The following is a 27,079-nucleotide window of genomic DNA, read 5'->3' as shown; positions in this document are numbered from 1 at the left end:
CCCCTGTGTATATTTAAGGCCAAGATAAATAAATTCTCAATCAGTTGGGAATGAAAGGTCATGGTGAAGACATAGGAAAGCGGATGTGTGGAATGTTGGATCAGCCATGAACCTATTGAATGGTGCAGCAGGATTGAGTGGCCAAATAGCCTCCTCCGTTTCCTATTTCTTCTGGTCTGATAGTCTTATACCTATGGATTTTTTAAAAACTTTCTCCATTAGCTTTGTTATCAGGCTCTTCTCATTCTCTATATTTGCCTTCCTTTTTTCCTCTTGAAACATTTGGCCTGATTCTCACTTGCAGTATAAACCTGGCATCATTAATGCACACCATGTTTCTGTTTCAGGTTACTCCGTATCCCTTTCATCATCCAGGAAACTCTGCATTTATTTTTGTTTTTCAGTTGTCGGACTGGAACTTGACTATTTCCTCTTTAGAGGCAGCTCATTATTGTGTCCTAATTTTCCTCACCAACCTTTGATTCCAGTTTACCTTGGCCAGGTTCATTCTAACCCCACTGCAATTAGACCCTCTAACAATTCATTGTATTTACTTTGGATTGTTTCTTGTCTTTTTCCATAGTGAACTTAAATCTTGCAAAACTCTAATCACTGTCCTTTTAAAGGATTCCATTAATGACGCTTGTCCCACTTCATCTAGTTCATTTCTAGAACCAGTTTCCAGTAATTACACTTTCTACATGAAGTTGGAACCATACTAATCTGAAAAATTCTCCTAAACAAACTTTAGAAATTCTTCCCCCCTTTCTGACATTTACATTATTGTCCCAGCATAGATTAGAATAATTAATGATAACCCTATTATAAACACTTTAGTTTTTGCATCTGTCAGTCATTTCTTCTATCTTTCCTACTAATTAGGCATCTTCAGAACAGTTGCATTTCCACTGTTTCTTAGCTTTAACCCAATAGATTCCCTTTAGGATATCCGCTCTCACCAGCAGGTTAATATTTTCTTTAATCAATGCTGCAACCCATGTTCATTTCTGTCCTTTTTTATCTTCCCTGATATCCCTGCATCCAGGAATATTGTGCATGCAGTCCTGCCTTATTTGAGTGAGCTTTCCGTTATCACTACAACATCATATCTCAGGTGCACCTGCAAGGTTTCAACCTTATATTTCATGCTCTGTCTGTTCACATATATGCAATCTGAACCTTTCTTGAACCTTATTGTATTCCCTCTTACTCTGCTGTTACATAATGCCAATAGGTTAAAAGTAAGACAACAGTGAAGCAACAGTTTGAGAAGATATTTTATAATTCTCGAGAAAGATATGTTCTGTTGTAAAAGAAAGACTCTGTGATAAGTATACAACATCCATGACTAAATAAAGATGTTAGGGATGGAATCAAATAGATAGCAAAGATGTATAATTGTGAAAACTGTATCTTTTTATTTTTCCTGTATTCTTTAATTGTGGACAGAAATGAGAAAATAACTATTCTAAAAACTGAGGACTGCTGCATGTTTTGCAACCAAGTAACCTGACACTCATTGCAGACATTTTTTACGCGGTAGTTTTGTTCATGCAGTGGTTAGAGTGTAGTTGCAGATAAACTGGAGCCGAGCAGCTGTATATGGGTGTAACTCTGGCTTGTACAAGTAGCTGATTGGTCTCTGGACCAGTGGCCACTTAATGATGACAATCAACTTCTGCTTGTCGACAGCAATGTGATTGGTTCTCAAGGAGATGAACAGTTTGGGATTTGAACATGCTATAGATTAAGGATTGGTTCATAGGCAGAAAAAAGAGTAGGAATTTTAAACATCATTCTCGTGTTAGCGGGTTGATCACTGGGTTACAACAAAGACCAGTTCCTGTCCCCCAGCTCTTCACAAAATATATCAATGATGTGGAGGTATTATGTATTATGCCAAATGTAATATTTCCAAAATTCCAAATGATACATAACTAAGGGGGAATATGTGCTGAGGGAGATGTAAAATCACCTCAGGAAGATACGGACGGGTTTTGTGAATGTGCAAGAACATGGCAGATGGAATATACTGTGGGAAAATGTGAAGTTATCCACTTTGGGAAGAGGAACAGATGTGCAGAGTATTTTTTTAAAATGGTAACTGGATGTAAAGCATAAATGTACAAAGCGACCTAGATGTTCTTGTCGATAAGTCACTGAGGACTAATATGCAACAGCAACAAACAATTCAGAAGAGTGGAATGTTAACCTTTATCCATAAGAGGATTTGAGTACAGGAGAAGTGAAGTCATGCCTGAATTATATAGAATTATATCGAGTACTATGTGTAGTTTTGGTCTTTCTATCTCAGAAAAGATATTACTGCCATTGAAGGACCTTAACGAAGGTTTGGCAGACTTATTCCTGGAATAGTGAGGCTATCCTATGAAGAGAGATTGGCCAACCGGACCGGTATTGTGTAGAGTTTTGAAAAAGGAGAGGTTAAATTGGCAAAATACTTAAAGATACAAATAACCAGATAGTGTAGATGCAGGTAAGACAGTCTTGTACCACAGGGAAGAATTTAAATATACTGATGCTGGCATTTAGGACTGAGATGTTGGTTATGATACATTGAAGTTCTATACCATAGAGGCCTGTGGAAGCTCAGTCTTTAAGTATGTTTAAAGTAGAGCTTGATAGATTTCTGATTACCAGTCATATAAAGAATCATGGGGACAGTGTGGATAAAAGACATGATTAAATGGCTGAGCAGGATTTATAGGCTGAATGTCCTACCCTGTTCCTAACCTTGAAAAATTCCGTGAATTCTGGAATGGTCACAGCACACTGGAGAATCACAAATATAACTTTCTATTTGAGAAAGAATCCTGTTCAGAGGGCTGGATATTGTAGACCTGTGCTGACTATGCTTTCAGCAGGGAGGACTGTAAAATAGGGGAGTGCCCAGCCCAACACCACCTTATCCATCCCAAGTTCACAGTTGTGATCTGGAGCTGAGCAGATGCTAAAATTGGAAGCTGCCCACCATATGTAAATAAGTCAGTGTCAATTGTGTTTGCTGATTAAAGGATCAATCGACCTTTCCTTAAACGATTCAATGATCCCACTTCAGTGTCAGAGAGTTCCAAAGTTGTATAACTCCCGAATGAAAATATTTCACCTCACCGCTTTGGAAGATTGGTGTATACTTGACGGGCCAAGTGTTCTTTTTCCGCACTGTAGGGATTCTGTGATTCTATCTCGCTCCTAAAAGGGTGATCCCCCCAATTTTAAAAATGGTGCCTCTAGTTCTGAACTCACCCACAAAAGGAAAAATCCTTCCCATGTCCACCCTGCCAAGATCATTCATCACCACACACATCAATCAAGTCATACCTCACTCTGCTAAACTCCATTGAAAACGAAGCCAGCATGTTGAACCTATGCTCTTAAGAAAACCTATTCACTCCAGTTATTGATCGAGTAAATCACCCCTTCCTCTACCCTGCACTGACTTTAAAACCTAGTATTGGAGAAATCTGGGGGAATAAAAACTGATTAATCACCAGGATCTGAGAACTTACTTCGCTAAGGGTCTAAAAGGAGGTAGTTGCAGAGCTAGTGAATACTTTTTACAATATTCCAAAATCTCCCATACTCTAGAATGGTCCTGATAGATTAGAAATGTGTCCAGTGCTGGGTCCTCAGTCATTTATAATCTATATTAATAAGTTTCATTCAGAGACCAAGGATAAAGTATCTGAATTCAGTGTGTTTTCAACACAGAAGATAAGGCTCCACCCCTAAACGCAGTCACCATGACCTATCTGTGCATGCACAGATGCACCGTTAACATCACATCATTAGCAGGAAAGAAAAGAACTGCTTTGAATAAGACACTAAGCTGACAGTATTGTGCAAAACATTTGCCCTCTTTTCACGTGTATTTTCAACTCTACTGTAATAAAGACTTGCTAGTTGGAAGGAAGTCTTTGGAACAAACAACTCTTTGGAAAACTCTTCAAACATTTAAGTTATTCACATTATTGCTCTAAGTATATATTTAATGAAACATAAAATTCATGTGTCTAAATCAAAATAAAAGCTAGTAGCCAATTTCGTCCCATCAAGTTATCTGACTAGATTGTTTTGACCATCCAAATGATAGACCATAATTGTGTGCTGAGACTATTTGGCCTAAGACGATAATTACAACCACTTTTGGTATGGCTCTAAACTGATTTTGACAGAACTACGTTTTCTTATTTGTTTCTTATAAAAGGGAGAGGGAGTGATATGAAAAAAACAATTAGCAATTTGTTAGGTAATCTCCAAGTGTTGCTCCATTTTTGTGCATGAAGCTGCATTAATTCACCTAGTGGTGTTACTGGTCACAAATGCAGTCAATTTAGTTTCTTCCACAACAAAGCGAGGTGGGAATGTAAACTGTGAGGAAAACATAGAGACTACAAAGACGTATGAGTAACTAAGTGAGTGGGCAACAAGGTGGCAAATAGAGTATATTGTGGGGAAGTATGACCCTATTAACTTTTAATAAGAAAAACAAAATTCCTTTAAAAGGCTTAAAACCTGATTCTGAAAGGACTTGACCAAAAAGACACTGAAAGGTTTTTTCCACTGACTGAGGCTTCTGGAACATGGGGACACAGTCTCAAGATAAGGGTGTCAAGCATTGCAGAGAAATCCCTTCACTTAGAGGCTTGTGAATCTTTGGAATTCTTTATCCCAGATGATTGGAGTAAGTACCGGGAAACTGTATTTGTAGGCCATTGATCAGATTTAACAAACTTTCTGTTACCTGCCATGTCAGGTACTCATTGCAAATGGTTATTCCATCCGTAGGGTGAACAGCAACACAAATGACTGATTCATTGTAGAAATCAGGCTAGTAATAGTGCACAATGTCTTTGGAGATGCTGAACAATCCCGTGTGTTTTTTGCTGCTGCTCTAGAATTTTCCTCTAAATAATCACCCATGACTCTTGGCATTTGTGTCCAGGTGTCAGAGACCCTCTACTGTGTCTCTGTTTCGAAAACCTGCTCCTGCCCCTATATGATGTGCTTCTTACCTTGAGTTGCCCACCTTGGCATTCTCACCAGGTTGTGAGCTATGAAAGATGCACATGAGGCATTTCATGGTGTTCAGACAGAATGCCAGATCTCATCTGAGGATTTCTTGACCTCCTGCTATTGCAGATCATGCGTAACATTTGATGAGCTTACGGGAGATAATGACATGATTTGGAATTGACAAGGAGAAGGGATTCAATCATTTTCCGGAGATTGGGAAGGCATCAGGTCAACAAGAGTAAGTGTTGTGTGTCACATAGCTATGAGATATTTAATTTAGTAAGCATGTGTCTGGGAGATCCATATCTTTTCACCTTTAAAGGACATGTCCTCCACCATTCTGCCTCCTCTATTATTCTGCTCCCTAAGTTAATTCTGCTTTCTCCTCTGCAGTGGTCAGAATGGCAATGACTGGAGGGTCACCCCCAGGTCTCTGAATTATATGCTTGAGCAAGAATAGAAAGAGTACAGATAGGTATGTTAGAAATAGATTATGTAGAGAGGATAAAATGATAATATTTGTGGAAGTTCACTGTAAGGAATGAGTGTGAGACTGCACTAAGATGAAGTTGAGTGCCTTTGTTAGTTGTACATGTTACTACCTATTGTCTTCTCCGCCTTCTTCCCTGATCAAATGAGCAAATCCCAAGGTTATAATTCAGTTTTAATAATTCTGATTATCTCTGGTTCCTTGTAACATCTAACTGCCTAGCTTCCTCTTGTTTTTTATTAAGGACACTTTGTGCATTGAAGTGCAATCAGTTTACATCATTGTTAAAAGAAGTTCTTCTCACTTCATTTTCAACTATCTTTTTATAATCATGTTCTTTTCTGAAGTTAATGTTGGAAATGAAAAGTGAGTCAGAGAAATCTTGTTACTGAGATAGTAGGAACTGCCGATGCTGGAGAATCTGAGATAACAAGGTGTAGAGCTGGATGAACACACCAGGCCAAGCAGCATCAGAGGAGCAGGAAAGCTGATGTTTTGGGTCTAGACCCTTCTTCAGAAAAGGGTCTAGACCCGAAACATCAGCTTTCCTGCTCCTCTGATGCAGCTTGGCCTGCTGTGTTCAGTGAGAGAAATCTGTTGCTTTTAAGAGAACTTGCAATGCAGCATAAAGAAACAAAAGAATAGAGGATTCTTGGAAGTTATAAGCAAAGCTTTGACAAATGACCAGAAGGAACATATGCTGGAGGACTAGGTAAACAATTGCTATTTTGTGCACATTGCCAGAACATTGAAAAGGAAACTGCTCACTTGGCTCTTGGCACAAGTAATTTTCAACTGCAGTATTCCTTACCAAGAAAGTCTATAAAGACAAAACAATTGCAGAGCATGCCTTTTCTGTTTACTTGGATCAAAAACAATTTGATGGAAAACTGTCATGTTGAGTCTCTTGGCCACAAAAAAAAATACTCACTATGCTCAGGTCAAGAATGCATTTGGCCTGTCCTTCACCGATCTGAGAAACAGTCCTGGAAAAGAAAAATCAGAAGGTGACTCACCTTGGCATGCTGTTTCACATCTTCTGTCAGCTGCATATCAAATTTGTACAATGTTGAGATAGATGTAAAAGCATCAGAAGATGCAGCTGATATTCCAGATGATTTCATTGAGTAAAAACTTCATATTCGTAAGAGGAAGTGTAATCTTTTAAGTGTTACCAACAATTAAACATTGCAGTGTTATTTCAATAGGGAGGTAAATGACTCAAGAGGTAAGAACACTTTTTTTAACCTCTGGCATCACGATTTCAATCCAGTTCAGACTTGGATTGAGTCTGTTTCTGGTGCCAGCTGGAAGCTTTCTCAGTTAAATAACATTGTGCAGCCTCAATACAATTGCCTGGAGACCTAAATACACAGTATGAAACTGACCATAATTCAGCACTATTGGACATTTAGTTGGCAGCTTTAATGAGAGACACCTCAAGGATGTGTGGTGTGGGAAATGGAAATGTGAATCTGGTGTAGCAGGGGTTCTGTAGTTAAGGCAGGTTGCTGGGCAGAAGAATCTTAGCTTTACATCATATCCAAACTTTTTTTATATTTAGAACAAGCAGTCCATTTGTTACATCACTACTTCTTAAAAAAAAAATTCTTTCTACCATTTTGCCTCCACAAAAATCAAATCGATTCTCCATGAATGACATGATATGCATAAATCTGCTTTGTCAAATACAAGTTTGAATTAAAACAGTAATTGTAGTGATCCTGAATGTAGTTATTGCCTCCAAAATAAACATTATATTCTATTTATTCCCAAACTACATTACAAAAATGATGAAAAAAAGGAAAGTGAAGTCAGCTGGCCAAATTGTGTTCTCACTTATGAGCCATGTTCTGTGGTATCAAAAATTCCCATCACATTTCGATTTTAATATCTTTTGGAAAGCTACCAGCCGTATTTTGTTTTCCACAGTCCAATGCATACATCCCAGACATGAATGATGGTAACTCAGTTATTTTTTTTCTTAACATCAATCCTTTGACTCAGTTACTTTTCAATTAATATTAAAAGAACTGTAATTTGGAAAATAATTGAAACCGCAGTGTTATTTAGGTCTGAACCATTTTATATTCTTGGCAGCTGACAAAGGGTAGTACTGTGCCTTGTGGCAAGAAGCAAACAAATTTACACATTTGCAGTGGTATGTAAACACACTGCTGCTCATCAGTATGTACTGTGATTTTTTGCTCATTAGCATATTTTTCCCACAGAATGTAAAAACTCATTTCAATTCGATGATCAGAGACTTGGAATCGCGCCTATTTTCAGTTTTGAGCTCACCCCAGGGTAGTGAGCAGCTTGTGTAGCTTTATCAGCAGAGATCAGCTTGTCAGTATTACCTTCAATGAATTACACTCCTCTGAGCACAACGATCCAAAATATTTTATTTTCTGCCGGTCCATAGATTAATCAGCAATGGACATCTGTCTGTGCTATTATTCATTTCCTGGTGCCGGTGATAACTGCAGTGAAGTTGCTGTGGTGTATTTTTTGAAGTGGGTGGTTGAAACAGTTCCTTAAGCTTATTTTTTCCAGTTTTGGCTGTTGTCTTTAGTCTGGTGCAGAATGCAAAAATAACAACACAAGAGCATGCGAAAACAAATGTTGACTTTTTTGTCTCTTCTCTACAGGCGGCACATGCCAAAGCAATGCACTTCCCGCCTTAATGCGGCCGCCAGTCCCAGCTATGCAGCCGGCCTTGGATGTTAAACCATTTCTTCCATTCCCTCTGGACTCTGCTGCCGCGGTCAGCTTATTCCCAAATTTTAATGCGGTGAGTTCTTTGGTTCTGTTATTGATCAGAGATAACTTTGAGGGGTGATGTAGTAACATTGCAGTGACTGCTTTAATATTTCAGAAAGAGGAATGGATGGCAGCCATGCAGGATGAGTTCTTTGGAAAATGTCCACAAGTATGCTCTTAGACTGTTTATAATTTTACTTAATGATAAACCTGCACGTTAGATTGTTTGAATGTAAGATGCATATGATGCATCTGTGGCTGTTGGAGAGCCGTTTTACATTTTATTCTCCAGATACTAAAAAAAAGAATAATTCCTACATGAAATAAAACATTGTTGCTGTGAAGTTTTTTTGATTTTCATTAAACATGTTATCTAATAAATAAGTTATATCAACATTTTATGCACAAACCTTTCATACACATAAATGTAGTGCATTGCTCTTTGTCCCAACAAATGGAAGCTGTCAAGAGTTAGAAATGCAGGATCCTTTAAGTCTGAAACAAAGCCACTCCAGAGTTGATTGAGAACAAGTGATGTTAGTTGGACCTTTGTATTTAGGGGCTGGCATGGTGGTAGCGTCCCTACCTTTTGAACCAGGAATCCCAGGTTCAAGTCCCCCCTGCACCAGAGTTGTGATATAATACATCTGAACAGGTTGATTAGAAAAATATCTAGGAGCTGGGGTCTCAGAGAGAAGTGAGCAGTGCAGGCGTTCAGGTGCATTTTCTCCCTTACCAGTTCCAGTTTAGTTTAATCCATTCCCTTGTTTTCCCCCTTTTTCATTTTTATTATTGTTGCATTGCCCTGGTGGGCATGATTGGTAATTTGGTGGTGGGTTATCAAAAGAAAAAGCTGAATTCTTCCACAGTGGAGTGTTGGTTGCTGAACTAGGAAAAGGTCCAGAAAGGAAAGCTAAGAACTTACCTTTGTACTGTACTTACAACAACACCTTCGTAAATCCCTGAAAATGTTTCTCAGACTAATCTGACATATGGATATCGGTATAAAATACAAAGTATTTTCTTGTAAATTGTCAAAGAACCACATGCTTTGTAACATATTGCAGCTGTAAGGCTGAGTTTTGTACAACTGCTTAGCACTAAAACTAGCTACAAAATTCTCAAAACATTGCTTGGTTGTTTGTGAGTACTGCTAATTACATTCTACAATCAACTAGAGAGCAAGTTATTTTAGATCTGATAATGTGTAATGAGACAGGGCTTATACATTACTTCCTAGTAAAGGATCCTTTAGGTAAGACTGATCATAACATGAGAAACTTTCATATTTAGTTTGAAGAAGGGAAGTTTGGGTTTGAAATGAGCGTCTCAACTTTAAATAGAAAGGCAAATAGACAGGAAGATAGAGTGAGATAATTTGGACTTAGAAATAGGTTAAAAGGTAATATATATAAAAACTATAGTGAACAGTTAAGGAGGTAGTTCATAACTCTCAACAAAAGTATATACCATTAAAAAAGATTCTATGAAAAGGGTTCAGTATCTGTGGCTGACTAAGGAAGTTAAATTGAAAGCAAAGATGCCTAATGCTGCAAAGTTTAGTGATAGGTTACAAGGTTGGGAACATTTTTTAGAAATCAGCGAAGAATGTAGATGAAATAGTGAAGAGGGACAAATTGGAATATGAGAGAAAACTACCAAGAAAACAGAAACAAAGGAAAAGGATCTATAAACATACAAAAATCAAAGGAGCAGTTACATTGAATATTGCTGCCATCGATCTTTATTTAAAAAATAATCATTAAATAATGAAATGGCAGAGAAGTTGAAGAAATTCTCTGTGCCTTCTGCAATGAAAACAAACACAAAAATATCAATAGACTAGTAGAAAATCAAGGGGGATTTAAAGAAATCATGGACATTATTGTTTATGCACTTTAGCAGGAAGAATAGAAGCCATGAATATTATTTCAATTGGGAAAGACAGCAGAAAGCTGCTGCACAGAGGGATTTGGGGTCCTAATGCATGAATCACAAAAAGCTTGCTTCAAAGTTCAGATGGTATTAGGGAGGCAAATTAAATGTGGGCCTTTATTTCAAAAGGATGGAGCATGAAAATAGGAATTTACTAAAGCTACACAAGGCCTAGTTAGACTACACCTGGAATACTGTAAATGTTTTGGTGCCCCTGTCTAAGAAAAGATATACTGGTATTGGAGGAAGTTCAAAAAAGGTTGAGTTGATTCAAGAGTGGAGAGATATTCTAATGAAAACATGTTAACTAAATTTGGCTTGTTCTCATTGGAGGTCAGAAAAATGAGGACAGACCTTACTGAAACAAAAAATTCTTAGAGGGCTTGATAGGGTAGATGCAGAGAGGTTGTTTCAACTTGTGTGCGAGTTAAGACCAGAGGTTATTATTACAGAGTGTGAGGTTGTCCATTGAAAACAGAAATGGGAGAAATTTCTTCTCTAAAGTTAGTGAGTCTGGAATTCTTTACTGCAGAGGCTGTAGCGGATGGGTTTCTGAGCATATTAAAGACTGGGAAAGAAATTTTTAATTAGGAAGGGAGTCAGTGTTTATGGAGCTAAGTTAAGAAAGTGGAATTAAAGATTATCAGATCAGCCACAATGTCATTGAATGGCCGAGTGTGGGCTGAATGTCCTACTTCTGCTCCTATATGTTATGGTCTTACTGGAGAAGATGTAGTAAAAAAACCCATGTGATTAAAGGTTGACAAATATTTTGAACTTAATGACTTACAGCATAAGAGGTTCCAAGATACTTCACATTAATCGAACCAACATTGACACTGATCCACATATATGTCAGCAGGTGACTGAAATCTTGTCAAAGTGGTGGGTTTAATGAGCATCCGAAAGAAGCAAAGAGATAAAGAGACAGAGAGTTTAGAGAGAGATTTCAGGAGCTGAGGATGTTTGCACTGAAGCTACGGCCGTCAAGCAATTAAAATGAAGCGTATGCAAGAAAGCAGAATTGGAGGACTACAGATAACTTGAAGAATTATAGGACTGGAGAAGGTTACAAAAACATGGAGGAATAAGATGCTGGAGAAATTTGAACAATGCTTGACGAGGAGCCAACATATATGTGGAGGCAGAGGGTTAATAATGAACTGGACTTGGTATAAGTAAAGGCACAGGCAATAGTTGGATATGGAACACCTGCTAGGACTGCGATGCAATAAACATGTCCAGAGCAAATAAAGGCAGCAACAGTTTCAGTAACATGAACTGAGACAGGAACAAATTCAGGCAATGTTTCAAAGATGGAAATAAAGTGGGCTTAGTGGTTTTAACATTTTGTGGTTAGCTATGACATCAAGATTGTAAGCAGTCTGATTTATCCTCAGACATTTCCCAGGGGAAGGGCTGGAGATGGTAGCCAGGGAACAGAGTTTAGATTGGGCACCAATGTCAATGACTTCAGTATTCTTTATATTTATTTGGAAAAAACTCCGTCTTGTCTTGTGTCGGCTGTGGGACAGGGAGCGTGATAGTTAAGCAACAGTGGAGGAGTTGAGTGAGGTACTTTAGGATGTCATCAACACTCAAATGTAAACTAATGCTGTGCATTGAGTTGATATTGCTTGGAGGTAGCATAGTCCCACATAGTCTCCCACCACTCAATGCCTAGATGTTATCGTTTTCATCCCCATTTACCAACCTTGCTATGATTTCATCTTTCCTAGGCCAGCATTTTATTCCATCCTTGAAGGTGGGTTGCAAGGTAAGGGGCTCAATTAATTGAGTGAGATGCTGTGAGGTGGAAACCTCATTGCTTTCCTGAGTCACCTTGATTACATCTGAGGCAGGTTGGCCCAGGATGGTCTTCCCACGTCGAAGCCAATTGAGGCCTTTAAGTAACCACTTTAGTGGCAATGGGTTTGAGGCCCTAGTATCTAACCAGCAATGGGCAGAAGCCTTTAAATTCAAGCAGACTTCCAAGTAAATCTGCAGGCATGGACCACCCATGGATGAAAACTACTGTCTTCCCTAAGTAAACCAATATTTTTCCTTCATTCAACATCGCAAAAAATGAATTATCTGGTGATTATCACATTTGGCTGAATCTTACTTTTTTTTTCCATAAAGTCCCAGTTGTATCAGGATTTTTGGAGGGTTTTTCACCATGAGTTTTCTCGCCTTATCATTACACGCTGTCCTCATTCAATATCTACCCTGACCCAATAGCATCCCTTACATCCAATTCCAGCTCCAACTTACCATTCGCCACTCACTGGATATCCACCAAAAGACCGACATCTCCAGATAAGCATTGGCATTCTGAAGCTCTCCTGCTCAGTCAAGGATGGAGTTGTGAGCATCTTGGAGAAGAAGGTGGCAGCATGATTCTCAGATAGGGACCTGAAGGCCTTAGTCGAGGTGGTGGTGGAAAGGATTGGAACCTGCTTCTCAGAGGAACAGCAGAGGAAGCTACACAACCAAACCCTGGCAGCTTTGTTCAGGTTTGTCACCTGTGCCATATCCACAGTGGCCAGCAATGTACAAAGAACATCAATTACCTTCTCCGCTGCATGACATTAGATGCCACACTCTTCTCTCTACTACCTCTCACTCACTCTATCTCTGGAAAAGCACTCACCTTCCACCAAGACTTATGCTCTGCCACTCATTATTGTCTGCAACATCTTCCCTCACTGTCTATGCAAGGTGTCCTTGTTGTAGCCTTTAAATATTAGTGGCCAGTGCCTCTGCAATGCAAGTCTGTGCTTTCAGACAACGTATCAAGGAGGTACCCTGATGGTCTTGAGTTGGCAAAGTCGAGATGGCAATCTCCATGGGCAAGGTTGGTACCCATGGATCATGCCCAGAGATGCTTTTTGGTCACATGCAACACAGAGGCTCTTTGCAGCCAGCAGCAAGCTGAAGTCACGAGGTACCTGCTCTGATTTCCATGTCAAGTTCTCTCCATGCCTAGTTTGTTTGGTACTTTTAATAAAAATAGGAGGCTGAAAATTAACAGGGTGAGTTGGGCCACGTTGCTCAGACCACTATCAGGTTCTGCCTGGTATGTTTTTGTGAGCTTACTCTGCACAGTATTAGCTGGCACATTTTCTGCATTGCAAGAGAGCTGGAAAGTGCTTTGGAACATCTAGTGGCCATAAAATGTATCATTTAAGAGCAAGACTTTATTTTGCTTTATATCCTTGAATTGTGCTGAATGAGTTGATATCAATGAAGAGGACAGAGTATAATGGCTTGGGAGAGGGAGAAATAAAAGTGTTCTTTGTTTATTCACTTTCTTCCTACAAACTACATTATGAAAAGACAGTAGAGTAATTTTGACCTTGGGTGATGGTGTCAAATGGTTAATGTTAGTTCAACCACCTGCTAAACTGTCCTGATGTCAATTAAATAAAAATTGAGAAAGTTATAATGAATAGCTGAATCAAAATCACCCATTTACACCAACTTCCAAAGTCAAAATTGTCCCCACGTGGATGATCAGTAGAATTGATTATGATACCTGATCAAGTTCTCTATTGACACTTAGGTAATTTTGGCCTTTAGTGTTCTGGTGCAGAGTTTTATATGACTGGAACATACATTGCGAATCATAGTACAGAGGGTAATATGCTCAGTTTGTGCACTGGACAATTGTCTCCCTCTTCACAGAATCATAAAACTGTTATGGGGCAGAAAGAGGCCATTTGGCCCATTGGGTCTGCACCAGGTCTCCAATTGAGCATTATAACTCCCGTCAATCTCCTACCTTCTCCCACAATCTTACACATTGTTTCTGTTCAATAACCATTTAATGCCCTCTCAAATAACTTAATTGAACTTGCCTCACCATACTTCCAAAGCAGTTCATTCCAGAGCTGAGACACTTGTGTGAAAAAAAAACTTCCCACAATATACTTGCTACTTTTGCCAGTCATTTTAAATCACTTAGTTTAACTGATATGCGGTTGCACAGACTGTGAATCAGGTGCATCAACCTCCTGCTTCTGAATTTCCAATGTGAGCTCCAATTTTGCAAAGCTTGACTCCAGAACAAATAAATTTTAAAAGCTGCACTTTACGATACGAGTTGACATATGACAGGCTGTCATTTGGGCAATGTAGCACTGAGTGGTTAGCAGTTAGGCTGTACTGCAGCATGAATCACTGTTTTCAGATAAGAAGGGGGAACATAACTACCGAGAATAAATGCAGAGAGTTTCCAACCCGTTTAGTTTTTGGACCTACAGCTCCAGTTTTCCAGTGAGCTGTCTGGAAAATTCCTATCAACCAAACAAGTCTGTGTTGAAAAGCAACTTACTCTGTTTTTTCCAGTTACAGATGTGTTTTGTGACTTGGATGCTTTGATTACTGAGATTTTCAATGAGTTTTCATTCGCAGCAAAGAAGTAAATCAGGGGAAGGTACTTTTTTTTTCCAAGCGTGCCAGTTACTGTGCAACAGTGGTTAGTACTTGGAGGGAGATTGCAAGTTAGGAGGCTTACAGGTTTCCAATCTGCACTGGTCATGACCAAGGTTCAGTGGCATGTCTTGAGCATGACTTAGAAGAAATCACATAACCTGGTAATTGGGTGCTGTGCTGCAGAATGTAAACACTGAGGACTGAATCTATGTTTTTGATTTGGTTAAGTCCGATTGCATCAGGATTTTTGGAGGGTTTTGCATTGTGAGGCCTATCGGGTTCTCTTGCCCTATCTTACCAAACTCACCTCATTGATTACCAACTCTCCTCCTATGGTGTCACTCACATGCAATGTTCACCCCTTCTCGCCATGCAGTCTTCCCACAACTGGCCACTCAAGGGATATCCATCCCAAACTGGCACCCCTTGTACCCATACCATCTTTAAAAGGCCAATGTATGTCTGGACAAGTGTTGACAATTCTGCATTGCACCTTATCAGTAGCATTATAACGCAGCAGCCATGGGGCCACACTATCCATTGCACATGGCCGATCAGGTTGTAAATAAACAGAGGAAACTGGAGAATCTCAGCATGTTTGGCAGCATCTGTGGAGTCAGAAACAGAGTTAACATTTTGAGAGTGTTATGCGTCATCTTCAGAACCAGTCTAGTTTCTGTTTCTCCCTGCACTGATGGTGCTAAACCTGCTGAGTTTCTCCAGCATCTGCAGCATTATTCCACAGATCTTTGGACATGTGGGACAGGATGTCCTATGATGTAGTGGGATTCAGAGTGCAAGATTTTCTTCATTTACTTCCTTCTCTGCTACCATGCTCCTTCGCCATTGCTGCATTTGGACTTCAAGTATGGTGCAGTTTGACAAATATGTAAATGACAAGTTGCTGAAACAGCACCACTAGAGCAGGCATTTTACAGTCAGCTACAAACCAATGCTCAGTCCATCAAAGTTGATTTTTCAGGAGTTTTGTCTGAATGATTGTAGAGCTGGCTTTAAAAAGGACACTAATATTTGTTCAACTATCCTCCCATTGAATTCACAAAATACTGTGGAGGCATTGCTGATGGAAGCACTCTAGCACTCTAATGTGTTTCTGACACATATTCCAGGTCTCACTGCAATAAGAGAGTGGGGTGATGTCAAATGCCGTGTAAACTTTGGCTTTTGTTTACTTGCAGAGGTCTTTCTTGTCAAAAATTCACTACTGTACTTTGTAAAAGGCTGAGCTGGCGCTGTTAGATTTCCCTTTCAGTGGTGGCCTTTGGAGAGAGGTGGCTGCAAAGTTGTAGATAGTACTCAACATTACAACAGTGATTATAGTTCAAAATAATTAGTTGTAAAGTGCTTTGAGATGTGTGATGATCCTTTGTTACACTATATAAATGTCAGTCTTAAATTTTCTTAATAGACAAACATAAAAAGAATTTTACAAGTTTTTGGGACTTTTTAAAAATCATATTGAAAAGATGTGATTTTCAACACTAAAATAAACTTTCAAGGCTGGAGAGGTTATTCAGCAACACATATATACATTGTGTCATGTCATTCACAAAGGTATAATTTTTCATATTTTTGAAGCAAGAGTAAGTTATCATCAGTTCAGTAATTTTTAAAAGCATACTCCGCTGGGCCGTCAATATCTGAAATAAAAGTTAAGCATTGACAGCAACTTTTGGACTGTCACCTTTAGCTGAACACATACAAATTAGGAAAGTTTCTTTCAGCTTCAGAGATGAAATTTGCCATTCCTGCAATCACAGATTGTAGGACTGTAAGTAACTCTAAGAGAATGGCATAACACTGAAAGTAATCATTATGTTAAAAATACATTAAGACATTTCAGCTAAGTCTGTAGCTCAGTTTTTTACAGCACAGCAATGAGTTGCTAGATGTATTATTATGAATAGTAGAGGAGTAACTCCTATAGTCAAACAGGGAAATTACTTGACTTTGAAAGGCAGGAGATAAAACTGTGATCTAGTACATATGCTCAGTGTCTGTTTAGATATAATTTATGTGCTAGTATGAACAGAAAACATTTAAATTGTTCCATGATCCTAAGATTGGGCTTGGGAAAAAAATAGATGTAATTTTGGGTTCTCAATATCTTCCCTTCAGAGATCCCTTCCTGTGTGACAGACATTCTAGAGACCCAGGTATATTCTTCTATTTTTAAACATAGATATTAATTATTATTTTTCTGTCAATTACTTAATAGATTTGTTGCTCAGCAACAAAAGTGATGTTCTGTCATGGAGGGATAGAATTAAATACTTCCCCTTATTTGGTATTTCCTGTCTGAATTTAATGATGATAATATTGACACTGATGGCAGGCCAGAAAGCCAGTTGGAGGGGTAACCCAGTCGCAATTCTTGGCTCGACAAGCAATTAACTGCCTGGCATGAGGGCTCCTACCCCTCCAAGGGCAGGCACCCTACTTTCAAGAACTGCCAGTCAGCCAGAGGAATGGATGCTCCTCAATCTCAACAGTATGACAGAGCAGTGCTGGGAGTACACCTGTTTTGAACTAGCAAGCAGGCAGGTTGCGGTGAAGGGTAATGGGGTCATTGCTGAAGGCGGCAGGGTTGGGGGAACAACGTGTTGCAGCAGGTTGAATCCTACTGCTGGGAGGCTATCCATGGGCAGCTGTGTATTGGATCAGGTACCCTCCCTCCCTCCCAACTCATGTCAGGCTCAAGCAGGCCGCTGGTTTATAATGGGGCAACACCCTACCCCCCTACCCTTTCATTGGTAACAAACCATTGTTAGAGGGATTTGGCCCTGAACTGGCTTTCAATTGGACACTTAAGGGCCTCAATTGATCTTCGGCTAGGAAGCCGCCTTTCCCACCCCTCACAGAATCACAGAAAACTGTCAGCCTGCTCCAGTGGGCAGTATTTAATTCCACTGTATGGGTTCATTTACCATAATTGTTCATATATATTCATGTATTTTATTTGTCTTGTTGTTTTGGATGAGTTTGGTAAATGTTCTTGAAGTTGGGTATAGTGTATCTTGGGTAAGTAAACTGTGGCTAAGATTGGGAAAGGTTAGCTGAAGATGATAAAATTTACTGGTGTTCATACTGCGATTGCTTGATTCATTGCAATGTTGAGAGAGTTTCTCCAAGGTTGGTGCACTTCTGCTTTGGGTTAATCATCATTTATTAACCAAGGTTGAGTTATATTGATGTAAATAAACTCTCGGTGAGGTTAATAAACTGTTACAGCTTATCTTTATATCAAGTGACAGTGAATTAATCATTTTTCTTAATATTTAAATCATGATTTTTTTTCCTTTCATTGGCTTCAATGGAAATGAAAATTTAGCAAGGATGTAGAGCAAGAAATCAATTTTACTTTATCCCATTTTACTGGTTGCTAGTGCCAGAGGTGAATCCATGACATTGCTTTCAGTTATTGTTTTTGTTCTGAATTAGTGTCTGCTCCTTTTAAATAATGGGGAGTGGGCTGTGGGAAAAATGAGAATACTGAGGTTGTTGACTTGCCCGCTGAGCTGGCTTGTTTTTGTTCAGACGTTTCGTCGCCATGCTGGGTAACATCATTAGTGAGACCTCCGATGAAGCGATGTTGTTCTACCCCATTTGGAATTTATACTGTCTGGTCTGTTATGGTGAATAGTGTCATTTCCAGTTTTGTTCTGTATGGGTTTGTATATGGGGTCCAATTGAATATGTTTGTTGATTGCATTATGGGTTGTACATTATGGGTCAACAAACATATAGAATTGGACCTCATATACAAACCCATACAGAACAAAACCAGAAATGACACCACTCACCATAGCGGACTGGCCAGTTTAAATTTCAAGCAGAGTAGAACAACATCGCTTCATTGGAGGCCCCACTGATGATGTCACCTAAGATGGTGACGAAATGTCTGAACAAAAGCAAGCCAGCTTGGCGAGCAAGTCAACAATCTCACCCACAACCCGAGCTACAGATCTTTGTTAAAACCTTAAATGAGAATACTCCATAAGAATATGGTGTTTGTAATCATGAGGTAAGTTTAAATCTTGGCTGTGGTTTCAGAGTGTGTAAAAGTTCACCACTTCTCAAAAGAGGGTATTTGAGAACCTACTACCAATCTATCCTTAACAGAGAATGAAAAAGTGAGGCATGATTTTAAATGACATCAAGAACGGACTATTACTTTAAGAACAATCAGAAACACTTGGACAAACATTCACTTCTATGTTTGTAATGCATACTGGGAATGCGAGTTGTTAGAATTAGCAGATGGAAAATAATCAGTTGGCAGCATGTAATTTTTACAATATTTGATGTCAAGTGTAGGTGCATATGCTTTTTACTTTACTATTGCTCAATTCTTTAATATTTTCACTTGTGTTCAAAGTGGAAGAGGTGTGATGTTGCAAATCAAGTAAGCAGAAGACTCACTCTCCATTCCAGTCTGAGGCTTCAAGCTAAATTTGGCTCTGAACTTCATTTTAATACCACAGATTAGCTGTGGGCACCAAAGAGGCACAATGTCTCATTGTCGTTTACTGGCAGGAAAGACTGGAAACTGGCCAGTCCTCACTCTGTGCCATGCCAAGTTGGGTCTGGAGTTTTAGAGGAGGAGGAGAATTTGTAAGAAGAGGGGCAAGGACCTTGAACAGGACATGCATAATTCAAAATTTGTCTGTTTATACCTGCATTTTGCAACAGGGATACTACAAGATGTAAAAGATTTGTGTAGGTACACAGCCTTAAGCTTGTCCTGGCGTTTTGGGCAGAATTTGAGGCGAGCATCAGGCTACATACCCATCGCAGTCATCAATGGATAATTAGCTCACCCTCAGTTTCCAATTCTCTGGCCAATACTTCCTTTTAGATCCAAATGAGGCGCTATGAGAAGTCTCTCATCCAAAGTAAATCAGTTATTTATTGTGAGTAAAAAGAAAATTATAAAGTCCTGTTCTGCTTCTTAGTTTTCTACCAATGGACATGTCTGACCCATTGGCCTTCAACCTCAATGATGGTAGGAAAAGGAAGCAAGTTTCAAAGCCAGCCCAGCCAGAATGAGCAGTCAGTCCCTTGCTGTAGATACCAATCTGGTCCACATCGGTTGTCCAGCCAAATGAGTCAAACAAGTCCTCCAAGTTCCTGTTGCAACATAAATTTTTCACGTGCATGTTGCAGACTGAAGTTATGAATAGTGATAATAAAAGCTGCAAATTTATTTCCATCTGACCAGGAATCACTCCTATTCTAAACATGAGTTGTTGGCAAATATTGGAAGGATTTGGGAACTCATACTCAATCTGTGTGACCACATTGTGAATGCACCTTCCTTGGTCAACAAATCCTCCAGTAGGAATTGAACCTGGAACTTCAAGCTCAAAGGAAAGAAGATGATCCACTGTTCAACAGTACACATGCATAGATTCTAATCATGTCTAAATACCAAAAATATGGATAAAGGACTTCGAAACATTGACCTGTATTTGTAACACTAATCTTGTTTTACATTTCCAACATTTTGAATTTAATGTGAAGTTTTCAGATTTTTGGGATTGAATTTTCATTCCAGAGTTGGGATTGTGATGTTGAGATTATTTCTTGGTGCCAACCCTGCTTAACACCACTCCCAGACATTTGCTGGTATTTCAAAGAGACGGGCTGGTGCATTCACTGGCCCATTAGTGCTAACAGACACATAGGGAGGCAGACAGCAGCTGTGGTGAACCTGATCTGAACGAGCTGTGATCGTGGACCTTGACATCCTAACTGCTGCTAGAGGCCACGATGCAGCAGAATAGCAGCATGACAATGATCTGGGGTAGGGCAGCCCCATGATTTCCAAGTTCCTCCCTCCACGTGCTGTTGTAGGAAGTGGCAATCTGGACGAATGTCTTGTTTTGGGAGAGTAGGGGTGGTGTCCAACCATCCAGATAAAGTAGGCATGGCAAGATTTGATTCAGGATTGGAGTAGCTGCAGGGCATGTCAATGTAAGTACAGTATCTCATCCAAATGACAAGCCATACCTGTAGTTTTTATACAAACTTGCCAATCTCACATCAGGACTGGTAAAAGGACATAGAACATGAAAAGACAGGCTGGATAAAGATAAACCATTTCCACTGGTTGGAGATCCTAGGCCTAGGAGGCAAAGCCTAAAGATTAGGGCCAGACCGTTCAGGAGAGATGTTGGGAAGCAGTTCAACATACAGAGTGGTAGAAGTTTGGAACGCTCTTCCTCAAACAGCAGTTGATACTAGATCAGTTGTTAATTTTGAATCTGAGATAGATAAGTTTTTGTTAATCAAAGGGATTAAAGAATATGGGCCAAAAGCAGGTTTGTGGAGGTAGGCCACACCCACAGATCCATCATGATCTCACTGAATAACGGAATAGGCTTGAATGACTGAATGGCCTACTCCTTTCCCTATAGATCTTCAAACAAATGAAACCTGATATAAGATTTTTCAGCTACTGATGTTGGAGGAAAACATAGCTACGCTCCTTCACACTGCTTATTGCATGTTGGATTGAAAATGGCTGCTAGTCATTTCTTCTCTATCTCGGTTACTTGCTCATTAGCATGTTCCCGCTTTAAAGTAACTGCACAACAGCCTCTGGTTCTGGACCAGGGATGTCCATGAGCTGAAGCCATTTGGTGAGGTCATTTGGTGCTCAGGAACAGTGAGGGTATGTGCACCCCTACGATGTGTGAGCCTGGGCAACATTCACACACCGATCAAGTGAAAAGGTGACACTACAGCTGTGATCACCAGATGTGAGTAAGTTTCTATGAAAGAGAATTCTTCATTCTCTTGCTCTTGACTTTTCTGGAGAAAAGAGCACAGCAGGCATCAGCGGTTATGAGGTACTTTTTTTATGTTGATGGCCACAGACGACTTCCTCGGAATGAGAGCAACGGAGCCCAAATGTCAGAATTCCTTGATACCACAGTGCAGAACCTTGAGCGGTGAACAGTGAACAAGATGTGTTTTCTGCATCTTAAGTAAATGCAAGTGTGAGCTAATCACTCTGTTAACAGTCACATGTGGAACCACAATAAATGAATATAGAAACATTCTACTAGCTTACATAGAATTCGTGCCACGTTCTGTAGTATTCACCAGTCAGTTCCACTGATAGCGCAAACATGCCAGGATATGCAACCAGATGTATTAAAGCTGCTGATTCTGTCAGATGTGCCACCACTCCATGAAAGAACTGGTATGGACAGAGATGATGTCAAAGGGACCACCTCTCATGTAGCAACTTCAGCATCAGTTTTCTCTTTCTTTCTCCCTCTGACTCAGGTACTGGTTAAACAGCAGTACCTTTTGAGTGAGGCCAGTTCCTACCTGTGGCAGTGCCCATACTGCCAGGATAAGCTGAGGGTGGTGCCACAGATGTCTTCATTTCTGCCGTAGTCATAAGAGGAGCATTGGGCAGGAGCAGCTGCAGATTGATGGCACCACATTGACAGTTTAATTTTGGGATTCAGTGGGGGTACTTTTGAAATGCTGTGTTCACTGATTAACCCTCCAAAATTGGAACATATGGGATTGGAGGTGAAACACTGGCAAGGATTGAGGATTGGTAAATAAAAGGAAACAACAGGAATGAATGGAGCATTTTCAAGTTGGCAGGCTGTGGTTGCTGGTTACTGCAAGAATAAGTGCTTAGGCCCTGGATGCTCACAATCTACATCAATGATTTGGATACATGGATGTAAGATTTCCTAGTTTGCAGATGGGCTCACAAAAAAGTGTGTTTGTGTATGTGTGAATGACCTAGATACTACAAAGAAGTTTCAAGGAGATTTTGACAAGCTAATTAAGTTATTCTTGATGTTAAGTTTGAGGCTTTCCATTTTGGTCGGTGGAAGAGTGGTGAGGACTATTTCTTAAATGGTGAGAGATTGTAACTGTCCAAACAGACCTGGGTCCCTTGTTAATCAGTCACTGAAAGTGAACATGTAGGTGTAGCAAGAAATTGGGAAGACAAACACGACATTGGCCTTTACCACGAAAAGATTTGGATAGAGGAGAAAAGATGTCTTGCTACAATTGCATGCAACCTTAGTGTGTCTGCACCTGGAATATATTGTGCAGCTTTGGTCTCCATGTCTAAGGTAGGATAACCTTGCCACAGAGGGAATGTAGTGGAGGTTCATCAAACTAATTCCTCAGGTGGAACTCCACTGGGGCTTAGGAAAATAAGAGATGGTCTTATTGAGATATACAAGACTGAGGGGACTAGAGATGGCAAGTGCCACGAGGATGTTCCCCTTGTAGGGGAGTCTAGAACTAGAAGGAACAGTTCAAAAATAAAGGCTTTTCCACTTAAGATGGGGTGAGGAGGATTTTCTTTCCTTCAAATTGTCCTGTGTCTTGGGAACTTGGTTCTGTAGAGTGGGATGGAGATATATTTATTGAATATTTTTAAGACTAAGTTAGGTAAATTCCTGACCAGCAATAGAGTCAAAGGGTATTGAAAGTAGGTGGGATGCGGAGTCAAGGCTACAATAGAGCAACCATGATCTTACTAAAAGATGAAGCAGTCTCAAGGAGCTGAATGGCCTGCTCCTAATTTGTATGTTTGTCGGTACGTTCATAATAGGGGACTGTCCTATTACAGAGATTGAGGAGACTGGACCTCTTTTCTTAAACTTATAAAGAAATAGTCAAGCTACATGCAGGAAAGATGTTTCCCCTGGTGGGATAGTCTAGAACTAGCAGACAGAATTTGTAAAATAATGGGAAATCCATTTTTCAATCAGAAGAGAGTAAATCTTGTGAATTTTCTACTGCTGAAGATTGTGGAAGTTCAGTCAAAGTACTTTGAAGATAGGAATCGATGAATTTCTAGTTACTGAGACATCAAGGAATGTGGGGATGGTGTGGCAAAATGGCATTGAAGTAGATGATCAGTCATGATCTGGAATGACGGAGCAGGCTTGAGAGACTAGACTGTCTGCTCTTGATCTGTATTCCTAATATGATGTAAGAAATGGTGGTAACGCCATAATCTGTGTAATCACATCATTTTGAGGGACCAGCAAATTGAAATGGAAAGGTGCAACAAAAGTAGATGGTTGGTGAGGTTCTGTGGCTGGTAGGAACAGTAGATAATTAAGTGGTGAGCCTGATGTTTTTGTCCCTTGTGGAAGTGGAATGGCAATCTTGGAGAAGCAAACCTGGCCTGAGATTGCTGTCATGAGGTGAATGGGTTCTCCCTTCATGTAGATCTCTCGAAAGCCTTGTAGTGAAAGATCACCATGCTTCACCATATCTTTCACCTCCTCTGATGAAAAGCTTTACTATTCATCCACATCTTCCTCCTCAGGATCTACATCCCTTGGGAATACCCAAGTTTATAGAATGTGCGGACGGCACAAAAGTTGGGTGAGCTGTGGATGGTGTGTTGGTGCAGGCCTGGTCAGCTAAAGGGCCTGTTCACGTGCTGTACTGATTTTATTCTTTGCAGCACAGCACTTCTGTGAGAAACCCTCGAGATAGGGCATCCTTCCATTGATCAAGGTGCTGGAACCACAGCTTCAGGAATCCAATGGCCTATGTTATGGTGTCCCTCTTGCTGAAGTAGTCAGTGATTGTAGTGATTCTGGATTACAGAGAGGCGTCAGCAGACATTTCTTTAACGGATAACACTTGCTCCTAGCAGCTATCCACATAGCTCCTCAAGCCATTTGAAGGTTGGACGAAATGCAATTTGGCAACTGGCAGGCATTCACGAAATGCATGTGGTCAGTCATCAATTGTGAGTTCGGCAAGTTAAATAATTTAAATAAATAGACTGCTGTGCTGGTGCTGCCATACCATGAGTGTAGCCACTCATGCCCTAGTCCTGACAGTATCTTGCCATGCAGGGAAAGTCCATGATCTTCTGGCCCACCTCCAAGAGGCCACATTAGTCTGGAATTCAATGCACTCTGATGCTCCCTGCCTGGGTGACTGATTGAAAAATACATACCATGCCCTATACTATCTCTAAAATGACTTAGAGGCAAAGAAGTTTAAGGCTACTGTTGCTTCCATGTATATGGGTAGGGCGGAGAACACAATTGGCGAGGTCTATGGCGTTAGTGCTTTGTTGTCATCTCTGCTCCTCAGGCATCCATTCTGTGACCCTCTGCACCATGTATTTCCAACGCTGCTGTTCCTTATCACCCTGCAGCACCACCTCAGTAAGCTGAGCCCCATGTCTTGAGACAGCCTCACTTTACCAACCGCTGCACAGACCATTATTCCTGTGCTGTCCTGCTTTGCCCCATTGTGAGCCCAGTTCATGCAATGGCCCTAATGTACAAATACACGAGCTCCTCTCTACTTATTCCACTATTTCTGGAGCTTCAAAAATGGCTCCTGCTTCTTTGACTCCCAAGTGTGGGGCTGCCTCCTGTCCATGGACATAATCTTGAATGAACGTGTATCAATTCCACAATGAGCTCTCAACTGATCTTGTCGTCTTCATGTCAGTTTTAGTAACCCTGAAATCTTGCTGCTATCAAATTTGCTGGGAACTGGGAATGTACCGAGAAACCGACATATCATTTGACCCCTTCATTTTCCTGGCAATTCCTCTTCTGAATCTGAGTCTACCTCAGAATGAAAACTCCACTGTTTCTCTTTTCTCCTCTATTAATGACACTTGTTCTCAGGTACTATTTAGGAACTGTTGCAGGTTTTTGAAAAAGCCTAAAATTTAGTAACAGATGATGGTAATGCTGCATGCTATCCACAATTCTACAACATGCTTCGACTAGAAGTTTTCTGAAATTTATATTTTCAGGCTAAATAATAGTCTGTATCTTATTTCGTTCTATATTTCAGTTGACCACATTTGAGCTCTATGGATAAAGCATCAGCTTTTGTAAAAGCAAACAAGGGAAGAACTACTCAAGCCTTTGCAATCTTGTCAATAATCTCTGACTCCTTTGTACTTGCAAGTGGCTGATAAGGACACAGTGACATTATGTGAGTCAGCTACAGGGATGGAAGTGTGCCAATGAAAGGGTCAACCTGACCCTGTATATAAAAGCTAATATTCTGCTTAAAAAATATCAAACTACCCGTTTTTTTTTGTCAAAGAAATGTAAGAAATTCATTCCAAGCAGGATACAGAGGCCCAGAGTTGTTAGGATGGGATGTGCTGTACTGCCACCTGCATTACCCCGGCCTGCACAACATTTCATTAGGAAGAGGGTAATGCAACACACACACTGGGAAGTTGTGAATCGATGTTACCCTGATGTCAAGTTGCCGACTGGGTGGAACAATGCCAAGATGTGAAATTTGGAGCATGCAGGTCCAGGGAGCAAGTTTGCAATTTGCTGCATGTTGTGCCCTCAGATACTGCTATTTAAAGGGACTTTCACATGTCGCAGGTGAGGTAATTCTGACTTGGCTCAGCTTAGTAAAAACCGAAAGAACAGCAGATGCTGTGAATCAGGAACAAAAACAGAAGTTGCTGGAAAAGCTCAGCAGGTCTGGCAGCATCTGTGAAGAAAAAATCAGAGTTAACGTTTCATTACTTCGGAGGAAGTGTCTCCGGATCCAAAACGTTAACTGTGATATTTTTTCACAGATGCTGCTAGACCTGCTGAGCTTTTCAAGCAACTTCTGTTTCTGTTGTTGTTGGCTCAGCTTAGACTGAGTTTGTGGAAGCACTCTGCTGGGTTTTTGGGAGGAGCTATTTGGCCGTTGGAATGCAGATGAAAACCTGAGGCATGTGTGGGGGCAGTTGTTTCACTGCTCCCTGGTTTTCAACAAAAGCATGTCCATGGGAGGGAGGAAGTAAACAGGGAAGCCCTTTGAGGAAGGTAGAAGAGGAGAGTTCAATACAAAAGGCATGACCATCCAATGGATTTTGAAGAACACTTTTCAAATCCAGATCTGACCCAAGACTAGTGTCTGACATGAACCAGAAAGCAGGTAGGTCAGTGAAATGTGCCTATTCCAGTAATCCAATTTTGAGTCTCACCACAGGATGAGGATGATTCTGTCTGTGGTCGTAAAGGTCACTATTGCCCTCAACAGGTCGGCCTTTTTCCAGTTGGAGTCTGCAGATATTTCCCAGTATCCTGATCACTGCAGCAGCTGGGAAATGATGTAAACCATTTCCTCCAGGCAGGGGGATCGATTCAACTTTTTTCTCCAGAGGGACAAAAAGAATGAAAAGGCACGTGTCTTCACCAGGAGAGTAGGATACCCCACAGTGCAAGGTATCATTGACTACAACCATGTGACTTAGCAGCAGCCCTTCCCACTCCTAACCATTTCAATAGGAAGAGATAGTAGGAACTGCCAATGCTGGAGAATCTGAGATAAAAAGGTGTAGAGCTGGATGAACACAGCAGGCCAAGCAGCATCAGAGGAGCAGGAAAGCTGACGTTT

The 27,079-nt window shown here is 40.3% G+C and overlaps 1 protein-coding gene across 2 annotated transcripts in view; it reads left to right on the top strand.

Annotated features, from left to right (window-relative positions):
* LOC109913710 (zinc finger protein 385D) overlaps positions 1-27,079 on the top strand; it is a 360,208-nt gene that overhangs the window by 58,476 nt on the left and 274,653 nt on the right. For both annotated transcript variants that reach the window (XM_048618223.1, XM_048618215.1), the window contains one exon: positions 8,179-8,321. In XM_048618223.1, the coding sequence (XP_048474180.1) occupies positions 8,179-8,321 (143 nt within the window). The remainder of the gene's footprint in view (positions 1-8,178; positions 8,322-27,079) is intronic.

The sequence above is a fragment of the Rhincodon typus genome, chromosome 2 (assembly GCF_021869965.1).
Source record: "Rhincodon typus isolate 14 chromosome 2, sRhiTyp1.1, whole genome shotgun sequence".
Classification (NCBI taxonomy): Eukaryota; Metazoa; Chordata; class Chondrichthyes; order Orectolobiformes; family Rhincodontidae; genus Rhincodon; species Rhincodon typus.
Note: the sequence above shows the minus strand (reverse complement) of the source record. Positions and strands in the feature narration are given on the sequence as shown.